Below are 17,615 nucleotides of genomic sequence, written 5' to 3'. Positions count from 1 at the left end.
TAAACCGTTTGCCCAAACGCCTGGACATGCACAGTGACCAAGAAGGAGGAAGAAGGGGCAAACGAAAAGAGAAGGGAGAAGAAAACCCTGATGCATAGTTGGTCCTGCGCAACCCCCCCGTCTCTCCCCGAGCCGCCCAAAAGCAAGATTCGCGAAGAAGTAAGATCACCACGATGCAATCGTTGTGAGACTCTCCAGACAGAAATTCACAATGTCGTAACGCCCGACGAGAAGCCCCTTAAACGTCATGGATGAAGGTGCAGTCATCCCCTTTGGTGCAGGTTCCCAGCGGGTAGAACTTGCAAGCGATGACCTTGTGCGGCTTTTCGCCAGTATACGCATGATTCCTGCCGTTTTTCTGTTTCTTGAAGGAACCGTGCCCGCGCTCGTTTCCGTGATAGTGGCCATCGTCGCGCTGCCGCTTGGAAGCGCCATTAGCGGACTGGTTGTATGAACCTTGCTGTTGATATCCGAAGTTCGATTCTGGTTGAGGCGGGGGTTGTGGTGCCAGATTTTGACCGTATGTAGGCCATCCTGGAGGGAGAGGTGGCAACGAGGCCCCTCCCAGCTGAGCTCCGTATTGTTGCATCGTCGAATATAGCGCAGACAGCGCATTTGCATCGATACTGGGTGGCACTGCTGTTGTGGTCGATACATTGGTCCCCGTGTTCAATTTGCTGAGAATTTCCGCTAGATTGGCCGTGCCAGTCGATGCAGGCGTGGCAGTGACTGGTTGCGGGACCGGGAAGGTTGGCGCTAGCGGGAGTTGGGGTGGTTGTTGTTGGTGCTGTTGGTGCTGCTGCTGCTGCTGCTGCTGTTGTTGTTGACCATTCGCATTCCCCGCATGTTGACTGAACACCTTCTCCAGAAAGCTTAGATCGGGTTGAGGTGCCGGTAGCTTCGGAGCCCGCTCAAGGTAACGCGCATCCGTTGGCGCACCGAAGTCTTTTGCTGGTACAACCGGTGCTGGAGGAGTCTCAGGCGGCTCTTTCGGTGAGGGTGGTATATCCGCCTTATCGATATAGTTGACGATGAGGACGGAGCTTTCGCGACGTTGATTGGCCTCCTTTTCCGGACACACGGGTTTCTGCTCGCCGCCTCCCAGGGGTTCAAAGTTCCGAGCTCGCTCCTCTGCGGGCACGGCGCTGAAATCTATGGAGCTTGGTTGTCTCCACTCCATTAGAGTGACCTCGGTCTCATCCTCGTCCTCGTCTTCGTCCATCATGTCGCGGTGCTGCTTGAACATACGGCCTTCGCCGCCAATATCTCCAGCATCCCGTACGAAGTTCTCGTCGTGTCCTTGCTCTTCCTCTGGATCGTGACTGAAGTATCTGATATCAACCAACGAGGCGTCGGGCCGAAATGTTACACGAAGATGCCGACGAGCCTCTTTGCGAAGTCGTTTGGCCTTTTCTTCGGGAGTCTCCGGGGGCAACTTCTTTTCTGGTTTCGCTTCTACCGTCGGCTCTTTCTTGGGTTCGAGAAGCTGGGCCATCGTCTCAGCGAAAGAAAACGAGGGTTTCGCAGGAGCGGCGCCCGGCTTCTTTTCCTTCACGACTGCTACACCAGCTGCCTTGGGCTGAGAGGTTGGTTTGGAAGTGGGGGCAGAGGACGATGTGGGTGCTGGTTTCTTGGTCGCCGCTGCGTTCAGCGTCGAAAAGAAACTCGAGGGCTTCCCGGGAGCTTGAGTGACACGCGCCTTTGCAGGGGCCGCAGCGGGCTTCTCGCCGGGTCGCTTCTGCGGAGCCGCGATGGCGGTTGATGGCTGTTTGTTATTCGCGTCACCCGCTCCCAACTTCTTCGGAACGGCCGAAGCAGTGTCGGACGGCTTTAGCTTTTTAGCTGCAGGGTTGTCTGTAGTGGGACGACCGGCGAAGGCAGGTTCTGACAGCTGCCTCTTCGTACCCTTGGGCTCGACGGCATCGCTTTGCGGCGGTGAGCTCGTCTTCCCTCTCTTAGAGCCTGCAGCAGCCGCTTCAACTATCTGCTGGATAAGAGCCTTGTTGGCCTCGCTCGAGACCTTCTTCATGGAATTCAATGCTCGATTGAGCTTAGTCTCCTCTAGGATTTCAGTGGTTAAGGTGCCTCCGGCCTGAGCTAAGACTTTATAAATCACGGTTGGCAGCTGCCCATCGTAATCCTGCATTTTGAACCGATTCGCCAAGAACTGATAGCAAAGATAGATAAAAGGCTTGACTTGCCCCAGATGATACAAAACATCCGGATGAGTGAATTCCAAAGCGGAATTGAGAGCAGAATGCAACAAGTCCCGCTGGCTCGAGACGCGACTCTTTAGAACAGGCAACTCTCCGGTCTTCTTCTTCTCTTCGGCCTCTGCGACTGCCTTGGAATCGGCCCTCCAGCGCTTTTGGATGGTGTTGAGGACCTCCCATAGCTCGGAAAGGCTGCGTTTAATCTTGTCGGAACTGACTGGGTATGCCCTCGGGAACCAACTGGCCTTGATGACATCATACCGCACAGCTTGGTGAGGATCATCCGGGCGGGTGGCAGGCAAAGGAGATTCCTCGTCTTCGTCGCTCGTATATTCGCTATCATCATCCGAATCGGTGTAGCTTTCACTATCGCTCACCTCCCGCTGCAGTGCTGAGGGACTTCCGGCGCCCACCTTCGTTGTGCCCGGTTTCAAGGCGAGTTTTAAGTGTGAAGGTCTGTGCGATGTTCTGTCCTTGAACTTGGCACGGCCAGCACCGGCCTTTTTGATAACCTTGAGGGATTGGCGTGAAGTATATGTCGGCAGGATGGCTACACGTTATTAGACACGATACAAAAGGCGGCGGGCAGGCCGTGGCATTTTGGGCGCTTACTTCTATTTGTGGCAAGGTGCAAGGGCTCTGTGCCGATATTCACGAATTTATTCAGGGGAACAGAGTTTGTAGCTTTGGCCAGAGCATTTTGATCAATCACGTACAAGCCGCCAATTACCTTCCCAGCAGGAATGTCATACTTGGGATTGCTCACCGGCCGCAAGGCCAGAGGAGTAGAAGCCGCACGCTGGGCGAAGATGTCGGCAGTGCTCTTGGGTACCTGTGGAGAGTCAGTCAATCGTAGTTGGGCGTCTGGGAGTGGAATACACACCTGATACTGGGATGCGGGGCGAGCATGCTGCTGTGGGACAGCATTCTGCTGCAGAACTTGTGGGGATACGGTAGACTGGGCCGGTGGGGTTGCAGTCTGCAGCTGTTGCTGATATGGGGACTGCTGTGCTTGAGCAGGAGTGGGGTGTTGGGTCAAAGCTGGGTCGACGGCAGGCTGGCGTGCAAAGGTGTGGGCAGGCGGAGTACTGTCATAGCGAGCGTACTGGTAAGGAGAGGCAGTCTGATAGGGTTGCTGTGCAGCTCCGTTCCTCAGCGCAGCGTTGTACTGCTGCTGAGACAGAGCTGGAGATGGGTGATGCCAAGAAGGCGGATTGGGCGACTGTGCATGCGATTGCAAGCCAGACTGGGCCTGGTTGTACGGGTCCCATGCTGCAGATGCATTGTACTGGTTCCCCCTTGAGAACAGATGGTCGTAGTTGTTGGCAACGGCATTGGGGAAGGCCGACTGCGGTGGGAGGTAATGGGGGTTGGGAGCCACGTGATCGTTGGGAGCCATATTGGAGGATGAACCAGTGGACCAGAGCTGTGTCAGCGAGGAGAGTGTCGAGATGGGCGCTGATTGGTCGAGGGAATGATGGATGGCGGAACAACCCCCAACGTTCCCGATCTGTGACAAGAGAGCAAGGGATCCCGCTAGGCGAAATAGGGGCCGACGCTGATGACAGGGAACGGTGAATTGAGGAATACCTAGTTGCGCCGACGGACGGGACCGTACGTCTGTATACTGTGTAGGTCTTTCTGATGCGGGAGTCTGGTACCAAATGCTGCCTGTACCTACTCAACGGCGGAACCGCGTCTGGCACCGTGGGAACCGCCGACCTCAACTCGCGCAGACTCCTCTTCACCAACGTGGTTCGCCCGTACCAGCTGGCAGATTAAAGCTGCAGACCAGAAGCGCGCAGACACAAGAGGGCTGTAAGACGCGCTTCTCGCCAGAGACACGCCGTGCGCACCTTTAGAGCCGTACGTTTTTGGTCGAGTGGCACGGTTGCGTCACCTGACGTATTCGCACCTTTTATTTGACTGCGGGTGGGTGGATGGTGTGGTAATGGTAGCAAACAGACTCCACCAGGGGCGCAGGAGGCGGGCGCGCTGCAACTGCCTTTCCTTGCACGTCGAGACAACGCAAAAAGGTCGTCCGTCCACGAAACAGAGCTGCCCTTTTTTGGAGTTTTAGGCCAACGCCTTGACGCGAAATCGGCCAGGTCGTTCAGAAGAGCTGAAGTTAGGAGGGGATGGCAGGATTAAGACACTGCTGTTGCCCGTTCACGCCGCGATCAGCCAGCGGTGAAAACCCTGACAATCCACCACCCGACCGACGCCTCAGCTACCTGTCCTCCCAGCGATGCCGGAAACCAATAATGCGACCTAGAAGCAGAAGCAGAGGGCCCCTTTATGAAACGGGCGCAGAATCACCGAGCAGCCATCAGCGAGATGAACGCAAGAGGGGGGAAGAGAGAGAAGAGAGATGGGGGATGCCTTGTTGGTTGTAGGAGTGAGGGAGCAAACGCCGCCCGCGAGACCACTTTGAAGGGGCGAGCTGGCACGTGCACGCCTCGGCACTTGGCAGATTTGCCGCCTAAGCCCAAAGTGGATGCGCTAGCAACCTGCATCATCGAAAGGTGTGCAGGTGTGAAGGTGGCCGCATCGCACCATCTACCCTTCCGAGAGCTGTATCTTCAAGAAACGTCTTCCCGACTTCTCCTCCTCCTCCTCCCGGATACCGTTGGTGTCTCCTTTTTTGGCTGGCCTACATTCTCCCGTCCCTACATGCGGTGACTCTGTTTCCCCCGGGCCCAGCCCTTTTGAGATACATCACCATGGCAAGCTTGCGGGACCGCCAGATTGGTCAGTAAAGCGCGTCGCTCTCGCCTGGCACGGAACAGAATACTGAAAAGTCTCCCGCAGCCTCCATTGAGCGCATACTCAACCTCAATGCCCCGACACAGCATACCGACCATCACGATCATGCCGCCGGCCTGCCCCCCGCCAACTCGCCCATATTGACCGAGTCCGGAGAGCCGATATGGAAGATACTGGTATTCGATGATATGGGGAGGGACGTCATCTCGAGCGTGCTGCGTGTCAGTGACCTGCGCCAGTGGGGGGTCACCATTCATTTGAACATCAACACCACCAGGCACAGCATTCCCGATGTACGTCGGCCCTCATGCTGCTAGGAACACGATGGCTGATCGGCGCAGGTCCCCGTGATATACCTCATCGAGCCCACTGCTGCCAACTTGGCCATTGTCACGTCCGATCTTTCCAGATCCCTCTACTCCCCAGCCTACGTCAACTTCCTCAGCTCCATACCCCGACCCCTTCTCGAAGACTTTGCAGCACAGACAGCTGCATCCGGGACTGCGGAGCATCTAGCGCAGATCTACGACCAATACCTCAACTTCATAGTCAGCGAACCGGACCTATTCTCCCTCAACCTGAATGGGGCATACAGTACTTTGAACAGTGCACAGACGTCCGACGAAGACCTGGATGCCTTGGTAGAGCGGATCGTGTCTGGGCTTTTCTCCGTCGTAGTGACCATGGGGACAATACCAATCATTCGATGTGCGCGCGGAGGTGCCGCAGAGTTGGTCAGCATCAAGCTGGACCGGAAACTCCGCGATCACCTGCTTAACTCAAAAGTCAACCTTTTTGGTGACCACAAGTCGGCCGCGGCTATTGCCTCACGACCGGTGCTCATCATAGCAGATCGCAATGTGGATCTGACCCCCATGCTCAGCCATTCCTGGACCTATCAAAGTCTGATCACGGACATCTTGCACATGCATCTCAACAAGATCACTGTGACAGTCCCTATTGACGAGAACAACCCTGAGAAAGGCAGCAAGAAACAGTCATATGACCTGACCGCATCCGACTTCTTCTGGCAGAAGAACGCGACACGGCCGTTTCCAGACGTAGCGGACGACATCGACGGCCAGCTCAAGAAGTATGAAGAGGATGCAAACGAGGTGACGAGGAAGACAGGCGCATCCTCCATTGACGATCTTCAAGGAGGCTCCGCCTCCATCGCTGCGCATCTGAAAGGTGCGCTCGCGCTATTACCAGAGCTGAAGGAGCGGAAAGCGCTCTTGACCATGCACATGAACATTCTCAAAGCGCTTATCAAGGGCATTGAAGACCGGAAGGTGCATGAATTCTTCCAACTGGAAGAGGACCTTTCAAAGCAAACGAAGGCGCAGGTTCTCGAAATCCTCAAGAGTCCCGACAAGGGCAACGAGCCCCTGGACAAGCTGCGCTTTTTCCTTCAATGGTATCTCACAACCGAGACCGAAGTGTCTCGGGCAGACTTGGAAAGCTTCACCAAGGCTCTTCAAGATGCAGGCGCGGATACTACGTCCCTAAACTATGTCAAGGTATGTGTAGCCCGACTCCAGCAAGTTGTATCACTTCTAATACCCCCACAGACCGTCCGCCAGCTCACCCGCATGACCATGATCTCCTCGGCCCCCAGCCAACCCCAGCAAAACGCATCCAGCATGTTCCAAGGCCTCACAAGTCTCTCCTCCCGCGTCACCGATCGCTTCAAGGACGCCGGCCTCGCCACAAACTTCGACACCCTCCTCTCGGGCCTCACCAACCTCATCCCGAAGAACAAAGACCTCACTCTTACCAAGATCGTAGAGTCTCTCATGGATCCGCAGAACGCGTCCTCGTCCGCCATCTCCAAGACGGAGGACTGGCTCTACTTCGACCCGCGCTCCGCCAACGCGAGAGGCACCATTCCGCAGGCCAGCCAGGCGAGGGGCCAGATGGGCGGCGCGAGCGCGTCAGGCGTAGGTCGCGGGATCGAAGCGAGTTTTGGGATGCGGCGGCAGGGCTTCAGCGAGGCGATTGTATTCACGGTTGGAGGCGGGTCGATGGACGAGTATGGGAATCTGATGGAGTGGGTTAAGAGGACGGGGGGTGGAGGGGCGTCGGGCGCGGGGGCAGGCGCGGCGCAGGGGAAGAGGAGGGTCGTGTATGGGAGTACGGCGTTGTTGTCTGCGACGGAGTTTATCACGAAGGATTTGATGGTGTTGGGGAAGGAGAGTACGTAGGGGTGTGAGATAGACTCGGTTTCAGGGAAAAGGAACCGGGCGATGTCCCTCTATGGGTTGGGAGCAGTGTCTTGATGGAGAAGTGGAAACCCCAGCTGCGCCGAGCGGATGTATTCAATAGATGCTCTAGATTTAATCTGCGAAAGGGCGATCGACTTGTTGGGCAATGATGAGATGGGCATCCTCAGTTTCCACGCCAAGCACGGAGTCTGCACAGCTGGAGTAGTCCCTATGAATGAGATTTTTGTATGACGGCGTCGCAATTCCATCTCCGCTTGCTATCCCATTCCTAGGAGGGTTTACAGGCTCATTCACACGCAATACCGATACTCCCCACTATTGGGTCGTCATTGTTTGCTCGACCTAGGTTACACTTGTCGCCCCTTTCGAGTCCTGGCCGTATCGTGATGGTTTATGTCCGCGTGTGGCACAGCAAACTTTCCTCGGAGAATCGAGAGTGCGTGCGACAAAAGGGTGAGTGTGGCAACGAGTCCATTTATTAATATTTTTGCACAGCGTCCGGAATTTGGGCTCTCCGGCGCAGAAGGCGAAGGCCACGGGCCGAGCAGAGCTGCAGGTCATATTCTTGTTCATTATTGGGCATCTTTTGCAGTGGGGACCGGTTGGTTGGGGGCCGGCGGAGAATCCGCGAAGGATTTCTTGTTGGGTGTTGCTGTTTTTACGAGTACATCCTTCGTTACTCACGGATTTTACTTACCTACCACATACTGTGTACGAAGTACGGAGTACGCGCGCGGTTGACGGAGATTGCGGGAAGGGTTGGGTTGGTGCAATTAGGTTGTTGGATCCCCATCCACCGCAGGATTCCCGAAGGTCGATGTTGGATTCTTGACCTCCGGCCCGCGCCCCGGATTCTGGAAAACGCCACGAAAGAAAAAGGTGGGCGGGCCAAGGATGTCGGAAAACAATGGAAAAAGGGCACGTTGCAGCTGAGAGGCTTCGAAGGTTTCGACGCTTCGACGGGGACGCTGTGGTCCTGCGGCACAGCAGCGGCAGGCAAGGGAGGGTAAGGTAGGGTAAGGTAGCACGGCGTCCACGGGTCGGGTAACGGGGTGTCACACCGATTATGCGGGGACGCTGCGGGCAGTGTTGTGGAGCTGGAGTTCTTTGTCTGGAGGGGAATGGGGATTTGGAGGCTTTGAGGGCTGGTTGGGTGTTGCATTAGGGTTCACGGCGTATGGGGTTGCTTTCAAGATGCCCTGTGATTGCGGGGTTTGTATTTACTGTGGTAGGTTGGCTGGCTGGCAGAGTGGGTTGGGGTTGTGAGATGCGAGTTTTCTTTGTGCGCGCCCAAGTGTGCATATGGAGAGGCGGCAGAGGTGCATGGGCTGTGTGTGCATTGAATGGGAGTGATTGACGTAAGGCGTTGCGCATGCTGGTCTTCCTATGGATGGGGAGTAGGAGGGACATGGTGAGCGGTGGAAGGGAAATTGAGATAGGAACCGTGAAGGCAAATATCTTGAGTCGGGGATAGAGAGAGAAAATAGAGCGAGACGGAATCTATTTCTTTATTTTATTTACAACGTAGAAGCGTCTCTTAAAAAAAGAAAAAGAGAAAGAGTTTATAACTGCCGTAAACACATAACACGTCTCTATCTATTCACTGTCCTCTTTCCATCATCACTCATCCATCATGAGTCCGCCGTCATCACTCATTCTTCATACCAAGGAAGCCTCACCAACTTCCCCTTACACAGCTTCACCAGCTCGGCCTCTCAATCCTAACCCTTACATCCCCCTCCCCCGTCGGCGCCATAATCCCAATACAAGGCGTCTTGGTATTCATCTCAGGCACCACGCCCCTCCCCTCCTTGCCCGCCCGCACCGCCTCCTCACTCAACCGCACCCCAAACTTGCCCACCGCCAACCCCACAAACGTCAAAATCTCCTTCATCGCAAACGCCCGCCCAGGACACAAGCTACTACCCCCACCAAAGGGCCGATAATTCGGATGCTTCACCAACCCGGGGTTCTGCAGGAACCGCTCGTGCTGGAAACTGGCCGGGTCGGCCCCGTAGGTGCCCTCGTCGAGCATCATTTGCCGGTAGGGGATCACCATGCGCGCGCCCTTGAGGAGCTTGAAGTTGCGGATGTAAGTGTCCGACATGACGATGCGGACCGAGGTGGACGAGGCGGAGATGCGGAGGGCTTCGTGGTAGACGGCGAGGAGGGTCGGGCAGTGGGATTGGAGGGCTGTGGCTAGGGCTGGGCCGGAGAGCGTGCAGGGGGAGGTTGGCGTGATGAAGGGGGAGAGTTCGCTGAGGATGGCGCTGTGGAGGGATGGGTTGGTCAGGATGTGGGTGAGCATCCAGAAGGAGGCTTTCCAGGCGTTGGCGTTGATGCTGTTGAAGTTTTAGCATTCTCTTCTTTTTGGATATATTATCACCAAACATTGATATGTAGGGGCGAACGAAAGGTCACATCAGGAGGTGAACGGGAGCACTTACACCCAGTAAAACATCAGCACCAGAACCCCCATGTCCTCATTCCCAATCCCCCCACTCCTCAGCACGCTCTCAATCTCGAACACCAATTTACTCGCATCGCTCCTCCTGCTCCTCGGCAGCGCAAAGTACCTCGCCAACGCCGCCTCGGCCGTCTTCTTCGACCTCTTCACATCCTGCGCGAACAAATCGGGGATGTTGTACGGGAGCTTCCAACTACTGTCGTCGAATTCGTAAAACGATTCAAACAGATTGGGCTCAACTTCTAGCAATGCATCACCAAAGAAGGACCGCGTTGCTCCCTCGAGGAGAACGTGCTGCGACCACTTGAGCAAGGAGACGTCCGCGCCTTCGGCACTGGGACGGCTCAGAACCATCCACTCCGGCACCTGATCCCACGTCATGCGCGTATGCACCGTACTGAGCAACACATCGAGCATGGCCTCGCTGTAGTTCCCCGGGTTCAGCAGCGTGCGGAACAACATGACGCAGATTTCCTTGACGGGCTTGTCTTCCCAGCCATGGAGTGCGACCTCGGGATCAATAGGACTGATACGTTTCTCAACCAAGTCGTCCTCCTTGGAGGCGGATTTCCCGAAACCGGGGACGCAGCTCCACATGGCGCGGATGGACGAGTCGGAGGCGCCGAATTGGCGCATCAGGTCCATGAGCCAGGGGTTCAGGGAGAAGGCGTCGTTTTTGTAGACGCTGACGGTGTCTTGGGCGGACGTGATGACGTAGACGATTTCGCCCATGATGATGAGTTTGAAGGGGTCGCGCGTGTTGTTGAAGTAGAGGCTGGTGGGTGGAATTAGGCATTGGGAAATCGGGGATTGTAGAGAAGTCTACTTACCGGGCGCGCTGCATGGTTTCTTCGGCATCGCGGAAGAAGGTAATGCTGTGGCCGATGACTGTGTTGTATCGTTAGTGGCTGTCTCCATATTTTTCAAGTATGGAAGTCGATGAAGAGAAAGGCGAATAAGAGCGAATGTAACCCCTAAATAGAGACACCTGAACGGGGCCTTTGGAACAGATGTAGAGGGCATAACTGTCAACAAGTCCTTGAAGGGACCCTCGAAATGTGACAGGACCCATAAGATAGAACAAAAGTCAAAGGAGCGTGTAAGGACGAGCAGGTTGAAAGCATGACTCGAGATGCAAAGAAGAAAAAGGTATAGGTTGAAGGGAAATGGAGGAAAAGATCGACCAACATACAGGGTATCCAATACGGGTACGTCTTCGGTTCGTCTGGATAGAGGCGTGGGTGGATCGTGAACCTCCATAGCCTCCACAAGAGCCACGCAAATGAGCATCCTAGGAAGACTTGAAAGTAGACATTGGCTCTTAGTGCGGAGAGGAGCACCGAAGTGTGATTGTTCTGTGCCAACATGGTTGTTCACTCAACTGTCGCGCGGAGAGGGACAGCTAGTGGGAAGGTGGGGATACAATGGATGGGTATAAAAAGAGCTTGACATGCAGTGTGTAATCGGCAGCGAGCCGAGATAGCGCAATCCCGCGAACGATTGAACCGTGACGGAGCTGAAGCAAGGAAGTAGTAAAGATAACACACAACAAAGAGTCCCATCATCGTGGGTAGGCTGCATATCTTTAGAGCAAGGCGCTTAACGAGTGCGGCAAAGCGATGGAGTGGCGCCAGATACGACAAAACCGCGAATGGAGGTTAAAGGAATGTTGGTCCCTCATCATCCGTGGGCTCGGACAGACGCACCGTTTACCGCCCGGGTTTCAATCTGTGACCTGGCAGAGATTCTTTGGTTCAATTTTCGGATGATTAACGAATCTGGCTCTTGCGCCGGAAGTTGCGGGTCAGTATGTACTCTAAACGTCAGTTTGCCGCTATTGTAAGCAGTTCGATCTACCCATGCATTGTAATATGCATTAGTTCTCCGTATGGCGCAAAGGATGTGGCAATGACAGACATTCTACCATTAGAATAGGTGCGACTAGATTATACCTACAGTAGAAATCTCCAAAATGTAAGGGTCATATCGAATGGACAAAGGGTAAGTGGAATACTACTTCCCTACATGAGTCCTCATCTTACATCATTTGCGAGGGAAGCCAACCCTCATCAAAGCAAAACTTCGGTTCGACCCGGAAATGCATCAGCATGCAGGATTGCGGCGTAATATCGCGGTGGGAGCGGTCCTCCTCGTCTTGACCTTCCATACGGAGTTCGGAGTACCTATGCGAATGTGCTGCTGCGCCGCAGTTCCACGGGTATTGCAGGGGCGTTGTCCGGATTCAGGATTCGTCGCACAGAATCCCACGTGCATTGCACGCGGGTGTGGATAAGTCAGACATGTGAGCTTCCCGCTGCAATTCGCACCCAGTATGAAGCTTGTCCTTGGCCGAATATATTTTGGGCGCTTCGAGAGCGTTCGAACCACTTTTGCTTCCCACAAAGTGAGCGTGCTCCGTGATTTTGGAACTGGCCCCCCATTCTGTGACAAAGATACACAGTCTGCAGAGTTTGGTAGGGAATACGAGGAGGTGTGGACCCCGTTGTATTTAACCGTCACTCTACGGGGAGGTGGCACGCTCAATGATTGGTTCTATGGCGTGCAGACATCCATGCGGGTTTTCTGGAAAGTCAGCGCAGGATTCACATTTCCCAACGGCACGGTAAACCAGCACGGCTCGGAAACAACACAAAGGCGCGGCAATGCAGTGTTACCGGAAAGCATGGTGAAACCGTTCACTCAATTGGTCAGGATGTGGTCCGGTTCCCTGATCCGCCCGGTACTGCGTCCTCGCCGCATTATTATTCCTGCGTGTTGCACGAAGGACTAGGGAGGTGGTACCCCGTCAAAGCATTTGACGGGATGCACAGCAATCAGAAGTAGTGTGGGCTAATTACGTGCAATTTGGCGTCTGGCGCCTAATGGGCGTTGTTGCCGGCTTTCGCGGGAAGCAGACTGGCTGATGGATGGAACAAGAGATGCGCCCCCCATAACAGAACCCCCCAATCTCAACACTCTTCCCTTGCCACATCTATGTATAACCATTTTACTTACTAACGGACCGACATCCATTTTCAACCTAAACGCCTCGGGTGTCCATTCTGGCCATTCAATGCGGGAACGATGTCGCAAGGGGAGCTAGAGCTGACCAGCTTCACGCGTCTGGACACAGCCGACTCGAAGGCTCAGATTGTGACCTCTATCTCCAACGTCTGGTCGCGCGCGCAACTGGATCCTACAAGCAGCGCTTTCGATGCCACAGCCTGGTTCAAACACTTTGCCGAACTGAGAAATGGCGATCACCCGCTGTACAAAGCCAAGAGAGGAGGCTTCTTGTTCAAAAATCTCAACGTCTACGGGACCGTGAAAGCGGACGACTATCTCCATACCTTCGGCAACGCGCCCCTTCGTCCTCTCAGAGCCGTAACTAGGTTGTTTGGCCGAAATGATACCATCAAGGTTCCGATTCTGCGGGGGTTCGAGGGTATCGTCAATGATGGGGAGATGTTGGCTGTACTTGGACGGCCTGGTAGTGGCTGCACGACCCTCCTGAAGACGCTGGCTGGGGAGACACGAGGTCTAGAGGTGGGAAAACAATCAGAGATTTTGTACCAAGGCAAGATTATCCAGTGAGCCTGCAGGCACTGTCCTTTCTGACAATCGTAGGGATACCTCCGCAGACCATGCACACCGAGTTCCGCGGGGAATGCATATACACGGCTGAAGTGGATGTCCACTTCGCGGACTTAACGGTTCTCGAGACCCTGCAGTTCGCCGCCGCTTGTCGGGCGCCCAAGAATCTGCTCCCGGGCATGTCTAAGCAGGAATACATCGACTATGTCACGAACGTGGTGCTCAGAATCTTCAATCTCTCAAAAGCGCGGGACACCCGTATCGGCGATGCGATGATCCGGGGCGTCAGTGGAGGAGAGAAGAAACGTGTCAGCATCGCAGAGGCATTCATATCATTCGCGCCAGTTCAGGCCTGGGACAACAGTACAAGAGGCATGGACAGCGCGACGGCATTGGATTGCATCCGCAACTTCCGCATCTTCACCCAGACAAATGGTGCAGCTACCATAGTGAGCCTGTACCAAGCGTCTCAAGATATTCTCGACTGTTTTGATAAGGTTACTGTGCTCTATGAGGGCAGGCAAATCTTCTTTGGCACCTGGCAGGACGCTATCCGCTATTTCCATAATCTGGGGTTTGAGCGACCCTCCAGACTTACAACAGGTGACTTCCTGACTGCGCTCACCAACCCGCAGGAAGCCAGGCTCTTGGTTTCGCCGGATTGGACACGGCCTATTCCTATCACTGTCGATGAATTTGTCGAGGCCTGGCAGAACAGTGCGGAGCGACAAAAGCTGCTTAGCCAGATCAACGACAAGCGCGACGAGTACTTGCACCGCACAAACGGTCTCCAATGTTACCGGGAAGCACGGGCACTCGAGAAACACCCACGGGTGTAAGTTGCGTCCAAGATTTTATTATTCGCTTCGTTTACCTCCCGGTTACTGACAATATGCAGAGGTGGTTCGTCGCCTTTTACTATTCCCATCGCAAACCAGGTTGCGCTTTGCCTGGGAAGAGGTTTCAAGAGGCTTAAAAATAATATTGGAGTACCAATATCGTATATCATTGGAAATCTCGTCATGGCCGCGATTGTTGGCAGTGTATATCTCAACCTGCAGGAATCGAACGATGATGTTTCCAAGCGGACCGTTCTCATCTTCTTCGCTATCTTGATTAACGCCTTCATGAGTGCAGCTGAAGTAGGTGACGGCTCCGAGAACGGGGGATAAGACTAATGTATCTATAGGTCTTGACCGTGTGGGATCAGCGTCCAATTGTCGAGAAGCAGACGAAACACTCTCTCTACCATCCCTTGGCTGAGGCTATCTCTGCCATTATCTGCGACCTCCCCGCCAAAATAACTGCATCTATCTTCTTCAACCTGCTCTTGTACTTGATGACCAACCTAAGGCGGACTCCTCAACATTTCTTCACCTTCTGGCTCTTCACATTCGTCTGTCAAATGGCAATGTCCATGTTCTACAGACTTGATGGGTCAATGCACCAGACACTGGAGGCTAGTATGGTTCCCGTCGGAGTCCTCGTCTTGCTGGCCATTATTTATACCGGTTTTGTGATTCCCATCCCCTACATGAAGCCATGGCTGGCGTGGTTTCGTCATATCAACCCGGTTGCATACGCATTTGAGAGTCTCCTGATCAACGAGGTATGATTGGACCCGTTCCTAGCCAAAAACCTCAACTAATATGGCCCCTTCGCAGTTCCATAAGCGCGAGTTTCATTGTGCACGTCATATCCCGGATGGCCCCTTTTACGAGCAATTTGACACGGCGTTCAAGACTTGTTCGGGCACAGTGGCTGGATTAGCGAGCAATAGCGTCCAGGGTGACTCTTATATTGAGGTAGTATACAAGTACAATTATATCCACCTCTGGCGGTATGTTATTTCCTTGGCCATCTTTATCTGCGGCGCACCAAACGCTAACAATTTCAGGAATCTGGGTATATTGCTTGCTTTCGTCATTGTCTTCTTTGCTCTCCATCTCTGGTCCAGCGAGAAAGTGGAGACCCAAAAACCCCGCGGAGACTTGCTATTATTTCTGCGCAAGCGTCGCCCTCAGTGGCAGCAGCCAGACGAAGAACTAAACCCGGCACCTGGAAAGATTCACCACGAAACTCACATCACCTCAGACGCCGGCCTTGTAAACCATAAGTCAGTAACGCACTGGGAGAATTTGTCTTACGAAGTGCCTGTAAAGAAGGGCAAGAAACAGATTCTATATGACATTGATGGGTGGGTCAAACCCGGCACCTTGACGGTTCTTATGGGCGCAACTGGGGCGGGAAAGACAACCCTACTAGATGTAATTGCCCAGCGTACGACCCAAGGCCGCGTCACAGGCAATATCATGGTGGACGGCCGACAACGCGATACAAGCTTCCAACGCTCCACCGGCTACGCACAGCAAAACGACCTTCACCTTCCTACCGCTACAGTCCGCGAAGCTCTCCACTTTAGTGCATTACTTCGACAGCCTCATAAACTTCCCAAAGCTATCAAGACTGCATATGCTGATAGAATCCTCGAGCTTCTTGGAATGCAATCATATGCCGATGCTATTGTCGGTGTCCCCGGAGACGGCCTCAGCCCTGAACAGCGGAAACGACTCACCATCGCTGTAGAACTGGCATCCCGTCCCAGTCGACTGTTGTTCCTGGATGAACCAACCTCCGGGCTCGATTCGCAAACCGCATTCATCATCTGCAACCTGCTGCGCAATCTTGCTCATGAGAGCGGACAGGCCATTATGGCAACCATCCACCAGCCCTCTGCCAGCCTACTCGAGATGTTCGACCAGATCCTGCTTATTAATGCCGGACGAACAGTCTACTTTGGGCCCATCGGGGAAGACTGTAAGACTATGATCAATTACTTTGAAAGCAAGGGGGCACCGACTTGTAAGCGATGGCAGAATCCTGCAGAGTGGGTCATGGACGTCTCTGGTGCATCCCCAGGCTCCAAGAACACCATTGACTGGCACAAAGCGTGGGAGGAATCTGCCGAGAGACAAAAACTGAAACAAACTCTTAGCGAAATGAGGATCTCTTTGGCAGAGCGACAACCCTCGGAGACCGAAGAAGGCGAATTCGCGACGCCGGTGTGGACGCAGATATACGTGCTCACGAAACGCACTTTCGTCGAGTACTGGAGAACTCCGGCGGCCATTTACGCAAAACTAATCTTCTACGCAGGCGCCTCGTTCATGATTGGTGTGTCATGCCTCCGCTCTCCCAACTCACTGCAAGGCCTGCAAAATCAGCTCTTCTCCATATTCCTCATTTTCACCACTTTCAGCAACGTCCTTCAACAGATCGCTCCTCAGTTTGGAAGCAGGAGAGCGCTATACGAAGCCCGCGAACGTCCGTCAAAGATCTTCTCCTGGACTGCGTTCATCACCTCGAGCATTGTCGTCGAAGCGGCCTGGCAGGTGTTACTGGCCACGATTTCCTTCATACTGTTCTACTACATCACTGGCATGGACCTGAACACCACCGATGCAGACCGCCATGAAAGAGGATTTTTGATGCTCTTACTCTTCATTGAATTCTTCCTCTTCACGCAATCTCTGTCCCATCTGCTCGTCGCTGCAATCGAGGTCCCGCAGGCAGCAGTGAACATGGGTCAGCCCATCTTCTACCTGACCATCATTTTCTGCGGTGTGCTAGTCCCGTTCAACTATCTTCCCGAGTTTTGGAAATTCATGTACCGCGTTTCGCCCCTCACCTACCTTACACGCAGCATCTTCGCCGTCGGCGTCGCTCACCAGCCTATCACTTGCAGCAGCTCGGAGCTCACTACGGTCAGTCGTGCTCCTGAGGGCTTTACCTGCGGCGAGTATTTCAGCGAGTTTGTGAAGCAGTTCGGAGGAAACGTGGTGAATGCAGATGCGACCACCAACTGCGGGTACTGTCCGATGCGCGACACAGACGAGTTTCTGAAGTTCTTCAGCATGGATTATAACGAAAGATGGCGCGATTTTGCAATCATTATGGTTTATATTGGGTTCAATTGGATGGCTACTTTTGCGCTGTATTGGTTGGCGAGGGTGCCGAAGAAGCAGAAGAAGGTGGAAGCAAGCGCAAAGAAAAATGCAGTTTGAGGAAGCGGGCTTCTTGGATTAATATGTAGATTACGATGGTTTATAATGCGGCGTTTGAGACTTTCCAAAACATGATGACAGATGTAGTTCGCCAGTGACTGCGTCGGTGACTTTCCATAATCAACCTGGCTTCAAGCCATCATACTAATTGCCAGTTACACTAATAACTGTTTCCAATGATATTCCACATAACTCATACGACACCTGTATGCATGAGGGCGTAAAATCCCATGCGCAGCGTCATGCGCTGACCGTTCAGACGCCCTTGTTCAAATTGCAATTGGCT

The 17,615-nt window shown here is 53.9% G+C and overlaps 4 protein-coding genes across 4 annotated transcripts; 2 read left to right on the top strand and 2 right to left on the bottom strand.

Moving 5' to 3' along the window:
* Positions 1–37: 37 nt before the first annotated feature.
* On the bottom strand, positions 38–4,061 carry EI97DRAFT_325221 (uncharacterized protein). Its single transcript, XM_033794723.1, has 3 exons — positions 3,097–4,061; positions 2,826–3,045; positions 38–2,763 (listed from the first exon to the last, which is right to left on the bottom strand). Exons 1-3 carry the CDS (start codon positions 3,610–3,612, stop codon positions 239–241), a joined length of 3,261 nt encoding a protein of 1,086 aa, XP_033654458.1. The 5' UTR covers positions 3,613–4,061; the 3' UTR covers positions 38–238.
* Positions 4,062–4,773: 712 nt separating this feature from the next.
* Positions 4,774–7,428, top strand: EI97DRAFT_325207 (SEC1 family transport protein-like protein SLY1). The gene is made up of 4 exons (XM_033794722.1): positions 4,774–4,964; positions 5,025–5,272; positions 5,321–6,499; positions 6,551–7,428. The coding sequence occupies exons 1-4, from the start codon at positions 4,937–4,939 to the stop codon at positions 7,181–7,183; spliced, it is 2,088 nt and encodes a 695-aa protein (XP_033654457.1). The 5' UTR covers positions 4,774–4,936; the 3' UTR covers positions 7,184–7,428.
* Positions 7,429–8,903: 1,475 nt separating this feature from the next.
* On the bottom strand, positions 8,904–11,038 carry EI97DRAFT_376442 (cytochrome P450; the record flags this gene model as incomplete). Its single annotated transcript, XM_033795556.1, has 5 exons — positions 8,904–9,546; positions 9,652–10,159; positions 10,250–10,446; positions 10,502–10,559; positions 10,864–11,038. The coding sequence occupies 5 exons, from the start codon at positions 11,036–11,038 to the stop codon at positions 8,904–8,906; spliced, it is 1,581 nt and encodes a 526-aa protein (XP_033654456.1).
* A 1,437-nt stretch (positions 11,039–12,475) lies between these two features.
* Positions 12,476–17,415, top strand: EI97DRAFT_433130 (uncharacterized protein). The gene is made up of 6 exons (XM_033798328.1): positions 12,476–13,248; positions 13,299–14,100; positions 14,164–14,407; positions 14,455–14,874; positions 14,930–15,105; positions 15,163–17,415. The coding sequence occupies exons 1-6, from the start codon at positions 12,756–12,758 to the stop codon at positions 17,327–17,329; spliced, it is 4,302 nt and encodes a 1,433-aa protein (XP_033654455.1). The 5' UTR covers positions 12,476–12,755; the 3' UTR covers positions 17,330–17,415.
* Positions 17,416–17,615: the final 200 nt, after the last annotated feature.

The sequence above is a fragment of the Westerdykella ornata genome (assembly GCF_010094085.1).
Source record: "Westerdykella ornata strain CBS 379.55 unplaced genomic scaffold EI97scaffold_9, whole genome shotgun sequence".
Lineage (NCBI taxonomy): Eukaryota > Fungi > Ascomycota > Dothideomycetes > Pleosporales > Sporormiaceae > Westerdykella > Westerdykella ornata.
Note: the sequence above shows the minus strand (reverse complement) of the source record. Positions and strands in the feature narration are given on the sequence as shown.

Bases quoted from the DNA above. Each gene is read 5' to 3' on its own strand.
- EI97DRAFT_325221 (XM_033794723.1), bottom strand. From the start codon at position 3,612: ATGGCTCCCAACGATCACGTGGCTCCCAACCCCCATTACCTCCCACCG. The intron at 3,046-3,096 runs GTGTGTATTCCA...GACTCTCCACAG, and splicing joins GCCCCGCATCCCAGTATCAG to GTACCCAAGAGCACTGCCGA. The intron at 2,764-2,825 runs GTAAGCGCCCAA...AATAACGTGTAG, and splicing joins GCACCTTGCCACAAATAGAA to CCATCCTGCCGACATATACT.
- EI97DRAFT_325207 (XM_033794722.1), top strand. From the start codon at position 4,937: ATGGCAAGCTTGCGGGACCGCCAGATTG. The intron at 4,965-5,024 runs GTCAGTAAAGCG...AGTCTCCCGCAG, and splicing joins CTTGCGGGACCGCCAGATTG to CCTCCATTGAGCGCATACTC. The intron at 6,500-6,550 runs GTATGTGTAGCC...ATACCCCCACAG, and splicing joins CGTCCCTAAACTATGTCAAG to ACCGTCCGCCAGCTCACCCG.
- EI97DRAFT_433130 (XM_033798328.1), top strand. From the start codon at position 12,756: ATGTCGCAAGGGGAGCTAGAGCTGACCAGCTTCACGCGTCTGGACACA. The intron at 13,249-13,298 runs GCAAGATTATCC...TGACAATCGTAG, and splicing joins ATCAGAGATTTTGTACCAAG to GGATACCTCCGCAGACCATG. The intron at 14,101-14,163 runs GTAAGTTGCGTC...GACAATATGCAG, and splicing joins CTCGAGAAACACCCACGGGT to AGGTGGTTCGTCGCCTTTTA.